The 5,889-nt window shown below is 40.6% G+C and overlaps 1 protein-coding gene across 1 annotated transcript; it reads left to right on the top strand.

Annotated features, from left to right (window-relative positions):
- Nucleotides 1–4,556: 4,556 nt before the first annotated feature.
- Nucleotides 4,557–5,093, top strand: LOC147515524 (uncharacterized). Its single transcript, XM_086592949.1, has one exon. It carries the CDS (start codon nt 4,557–4,559, stop codon nt 5,091–5,093), a length of 537 nt encoding a protein of 178 aa, XP_086449075.1.
- The last annotated feature ends 796 nt before the right edge of the window (nt 5,094–5,889 follow it).

Raw genomic sequence — 5,889 nt, 5'->3', positions numbered from 1 at the left:
GAAGTGCCAAAGGAGATGTGAACAATAGATGGGTTGTCATATCTAGCAAGTTTGGTAGGAGGAGAACCAAAGTTCATGGATGATGCTACTACAAAGAGGAAAAGGTTGTCATTTGCTCGGTTCTGTATTGAATTCCCAGTAAACCATGAGTACAAAGAAAATATAAAAATCAAGGTTGGGGATCGAGAAATTGTTATACCGCTTGAGTATCCATGGAAACCATAATCTTGTGAGAAGTGTAATCGGTTCAGGCATACTACATTACAATGTGGTGTAAGGAGTACGAGGGTGTGGAGATAGAGGGCAAATGCACAACCATATGCTGCTGCAACTAATAAAGAGGAAAGAGCCCAGTCGGTACCTAGAGCTCAGGTGCAACAAGTGGTAGGGGTTCAAACAGCTCAAGGATAACAAGAGGGTGGAGAAACAAGTGGGAGTACTGGTACGCAAGGGCAGGCACTGGGTCAGAATGAAAGCGTGAGGGAAGAAGGGACAGAAGGAAATTGGAGTGGGCATGAATTGAGTATTCATATTAATGAAGAATGTCAGAGAGATAAAGAGGTACTAAGGCTTAGGGATGAGCAACAATAGGAGAGGGAATCACAGTTACCATTGGTCTCCACTGGTAGTGTTGAATGTGCCATCTCTGAGCTGAGCCCAGTTACATAACAAGCGTTGGTCGTGATACAAGATCCGACACAGCAACTAAGGCCTGAGCATCCTGGAGCCGGGCAGTTTATAGCGGAAAGAAATGTGTTTGAGGAGTTAGCGAAAATGGAGGATGATGATTTGTCTGACACAGAGCCAGAACTGTTTGGAGATAGGTCAAACACTACACCGCTTAGAGTGACTCTGCACGATACCCCAGTCCAAACCAGGGCACAGAAGAACAAAAACACAGAAGAACAAAAAACTACACTGGCTAAGAGAGGAAGGGGAAAACTCAAAGGGAGGGGAAAGAGGAGAGGACATTGATAGCTTTTTATGTCAATGGTGAAAGTAAGTAGCTGGAATGTCAGGGGACTAAATGACCCGAATAAAGCGAAAACTTTGAATAAGTATATTTTGGAGAACAAGTTAAGTTGTATGTGCTTCCTAGAAACAAAGGTAAGGATGGAGAAGCATTAGGAGATAACAAGAATAGTTTGTCCAACTTGGGGAACTATGCACAATTATGTGAGTAACGAGTATGGGAGAATATGGATTACATGGGATATAAATTTTTTGGATATTCAGAAAGAGGTGGAAGGAGGGTAGTTTATACACTACAAAGTTACAAGTTTGCAGTATGGGTATTCCTTCTCACTCACTGTTGTGTATGCCAGTAATAAAAGTCACAAAAGGTTAATTTTGTGGGATGAGCTGAAAACCTTGAGTGTAGGTATACAAAGAGCATGGTGTGTCATGGGGGATTTCAATAATGTATTGTTTTCATATGAACGAGTTGGGGACAGAGAGGTACATCCCAGGGAAACAATACCGTTTGCATCTTGTTTGAATGTAGCCGGTCTGTTTGACCACACAGCTACTGGGTGTCTCTATACATGGAATAGTGGAGGGGCTAGTATCAGGAAGTGGTCAAAGATAGATAGATGTTTGGTAAATGCGGCTTGGGCTTCTATTCCGCAAGCATCAAAGGTGGAATTTTTAACTCAAGGACTATCAGACCACTCCCCCATGATCTTGACCTTTGTGAGTAACTTCAGAAAGCATCCTCTGTTTAGATTTTGTAACAACTGGACTCTGCACCAGGATTTTAAGCCTTCCTTGAGGGAGTGTTGGGATATAGAAGTTCATGGGAGCATGTCTTTATGTTAACTAGAAAGCTCAAAAATCTGAAAGGAGTGTTGAAAGGATGGGTGAGACAGTTCAGTAATGATATTCAGAGATTGGTGGACACAAGAGAAGAATTAAAGGTGATTCAAGAACAACTTCACCTGAATCCCTTGGATTACTCCCTCAGTGTACAAGAATTTGCTATGAGGGACAAACTCTGTAAATATTTGAAACTAGAAGAAGCAGAGATGTATCACAAGACAGACATAGATTGGCTTTGCTTTGGAGATAGATGTAGTAAGTTCTTCTTCAATGTCCTCAAGGAGAAGAAAACCATAAACTACATATGGAATGTAACGGATGCACAAGGAACACAGAGAGAAGGGAAGGACCAAGTGGCAGTGGCATTTCCGAGCTACTATCGAGAATTACTAGGGGTGAGATCGAGAGAAGAATGTGATGCAGAATTTCTGGATAGTTTACAGGTGAATGAAGTGGATTTGGTCACAAGGCAATCTTTGATTGAGTTGATCACTAAAGTGGAAATCAAAGAAGCATTATTTGCAATGGAGGATAACAAGGCACCAGGACTGGATGGCTTTAATGCATGTTTCTTCAAGTCAAGCTGGGAGATTATTGGGGAGGACTTTATAAAAGCCATTCAACATATTTTTAGGCACAAGCAACTCAGGGGAGGTACAAACTCCACTTTTCTCTACCTAATTCCTAAAATGAAAAATGCCTCACATGTTGCTTCATTTAGACCTATTGCATGCTGTAACATTGTGTATAAATGTGTATCAAAAGTACTAACAAACATAATGAAGAATTACATTATGTCTTTGATATCATGTTCTCAGTCTGCATTTGTACCGGGGAGGTCTATTCAAGACAATTTGTTACTGGCTCATGAACTCCTTAGAGGGTATTTAAGGAAGAAAGGGCAGAAAAGATGTGCAATAAAGATGGACATCCATAAAGCGTATGATTTAGTATCATGGCAAGCTCTGGAAGCAATTCTGTACAAGTTCAAGTTTCCAGCTATGTTCATAGAATGGTTACTTATGTGCTATACATCCCCATATTTCTCGGTCTTGATTAACGGGTCTCCTAAGGGATACTTACAGGGGAAACCAGGGCTCAGGCAAGGGGACCCAGTATCACCGTATCTTTTTGTCCTTGTTATGGAAGTCCTTAGCACTCTTCTCTTACAAGGCCTACAGTCTAAAAGGATATATGCACATTCTAAGTGCAAGAAACTAAAGATCCCACACCTCTGTTTTGCGGATGATGTGCTTATCTTTTGTAAAGGAAACATGGAGTCTATCATGGCGATAAAGGATATCTTGGAGTCCTTCTCTAAAGCTACATGGTTGTATTTGAGTAATGCAAAGACAACACTTCTAACTGGAAGTATGTCTGAGGTGGAAGGGCTAGAATTAGCAGCGGCTATGAATATATCGCTAGTTACTCCTCCGGTGATTTATCTAGGCTTGCCTCTCATAGCAACAAGACTTGGAGTAAGAGAATGTCTGCCGCTCATTGAAAAGATCACAACAAGAATTTCAAACTGGAAGAACATAGATTTAAACAGGGTAGGAAGAGTGCAGCTGGTGAATTCTGTTCTGTCATCCTTTCAAACTTATTGGTCTAAGACGTTTGTGCTTCCAAGAATAGTACTTGACAGGGTAGCGAAGATATGCAACAGAAGATATGCAACAGATTTATCTGGGCAGGGCCAAAGTTAGAGAAGAAAATGCACCATGGAAGCCACTATACACTCAAGTTGGACAAAGAACAGGGCACTCTAGGACTTGGTAGATCCGAGGATCTAGAACAAAGCTACCTACTGTGGGTTAGTGGTAAAACTGGCTCAAAAAACTGATTATCTATGGGTGAAATGGACATGGGAACAACACATCAAGACCAAATACTTCTGGACAATGAAAATCCCAACGGATTGTTCTTGTGTATGGAGAGGAATTTTAAAGCATAGAGAAGCTACATGGAAGTATGTGCGGTACTGTATAGTGGATGGAAAGAGTACGAGCTTCTGACATGATCCTTGGTGTTCAGGGTCGTTGAGTTTGAATGCTAAAGCTAAGTATTTTCTCTCGAACGCTGTACCAAATGATGTAGTAGTGGCAGAGGTGATTGTCAATGGAGGATGGGGAAGGTGTATAACTGACCTGCCGAGTTGTGAGGTAAAAAAGATGATTATGGAAACAAAGATAAATTCGTTCATGATAGAGGATGCAGTTATTTGGACCCCCCCCTCCAGCTCTGGGAAATTCTTTATATCTTCAGCGTATGTAGTTTTAAAGAATGTACGAAGCAAGGTTAAATGGTATAAGATTGTTTAGGGAAAACTCTCAGTACCCAAGCACTCATTTACTATTTGGCAGTTGTTCTCTGGATGTCTTCCCACTTAGAATAGATTGATGGCAAAACAAGTTATTGGGTCCTCGAGGTGCTGTCTCTGTGACAACCAGGAAGAGAGCTCTGCCCACCTATTTTTCGATTGCCCTTTCTCGAAACTAGTCTGGCAAAGCTTTAAGAAAGCCATAGGATTGCTAGAAGGAGTTTGAAACTCACATGATGAGTGGTACTACCTGATGAGGGTATGCAGACTAAATTCAACAACCTCTGAAGTAATTAGAGCGTTAATATGTGCAATAGCTCAAGCAATATGGAATGAGAGAAATTGGTGCCTAAAGAAAAAGAGATTCAGGACTCCAGAAGTGGTAAGCTCGAAAGCCCTGAACTGCATGAGAGAGTACATGGGGAAGAAACTGGACGTAGTCAAAGATGATGTAGCAACTAGGGCTGTGTTGAGGAAGTTGGGTATCGGGGCCAACTTTAAACAAAAGGAGGAGAAATGGGTAAAATGGGAGAGGGCCGATTTAGATATGGCAACTTTGAACATAGATGGCTCGGTCCAACATGGGAAAGCAGGGTATGGAGGAGCATTGAGAGACCGAAATGGAGATGTCCAAATGGCCTTCAGTGGTAGCTCGAACAAGCTCTCAGTCATACATCAGGAATTACTAGGAGTCCTGAAAGGCATCCAAGGTGCAGCTGAGATGAATATCTTAGAAGTGGGAGTTCAAGTAGACTCACTCAGTGTAGCACAGATTTTGAATGGAACAGAGGATCCACCATGGTACTGCAAAAACTTGGTAGTACAGATAAGCGTGGAGAGGATCAAGTTTGCAAAGCTAGAGGTAAGGCATGTTTTAAGGGAAGGAAACCAGGTGGTAGACTATTTGTCTAAAGTTAGCACCACTAGAAATAGTGTAAGTGATGATGCATGGTAGAAACAACACAATGTACTTTATTCCCCCTATGGATAAAAAACTGTCAAAGTTGATCAAAGGGGATAAAGAATGAAGGATGTACTTGAGATGTTGATATTAATGAAGGTTGGGGAACCAAAAACCCTAGTTATTTCAAAAAAAAAAAAAAAAAAACTACTCTACACTAATATATCAAGTCCTCATCAAAACTTCAATCAAAACCCCTCTAATGGAGGTTTAGCTATGGTTCATTAGACTATCTGGAAATAAGCATGAAAGGAAGACATAATAAGAATAACTTGTATTAAAAATAAGAACTTGAAGTGTTTTAATGGAGTTCTAGGCTAAGAACATAAAACCTAAATTATATTAAACTATGGGGGAAGAGATACTATTGTTTGCCATAAACCTCTTTATAAAACAAAGGTTTAGGTTAAAATTTCGTGCATGGGCTTTGGAGCTGTGTTTTGGGCCATTAAATCAAGCCCAAAACCTAAATACTTAAATCCAAAAAGGTTATCTCTGCTGGAATTTACTGCAGTGCCCATTTTGTCCTCTTTTACTACTCTGATTGGATCGAGGCCTGGATCATTAGAAAGCTCTTTCTGAACCGATCATTTGACATAAAATAGGCCAAATTTCGAGGTCTGAGTCCAAAGATAAAGCCTGTTGAAGTTCTATTGACTTTTCTATTCTTTTTCTGCCTGAGTTGACTTTGACTTCCTAGCTTTTGACTAGACTTTTTCTCTTTAAAACTTGGGCTTTAACCATAGAACTTCTCTAGCAATCAATTTGACTCATTTCTCTTGCAAAAGTG

The sequence above is a fragment of the Coptis chinensis genome, chromosome 2, assembly GCF_015680905.1.
Source record: "Coptis chinensis isolate HL-2020 chromosome 2, ASM1568090v1, whole genome shotgun sequence".
In the NCBI taxonomy this organism is placed as follows: Eukaryota; Viridiplantae; Streptophyta; class Magnoliopsida; order Ranunculales; family Ranunculaceae; genus Coptis; species Coptis chinensis.
This window is presented reverse-complemented; position numbering and strand designations above follow the sequence as displayed.

Bases quoted from the DNA above. Each gene is read 5' to 3' on its own strand.
- LOC147515524 (XM_086592949.1), top strand. From the start codon at position 4,557: ATGGGGAAGAAACTGGACGTAGTCAAAGATGATGTAGCAACTAGGGCT.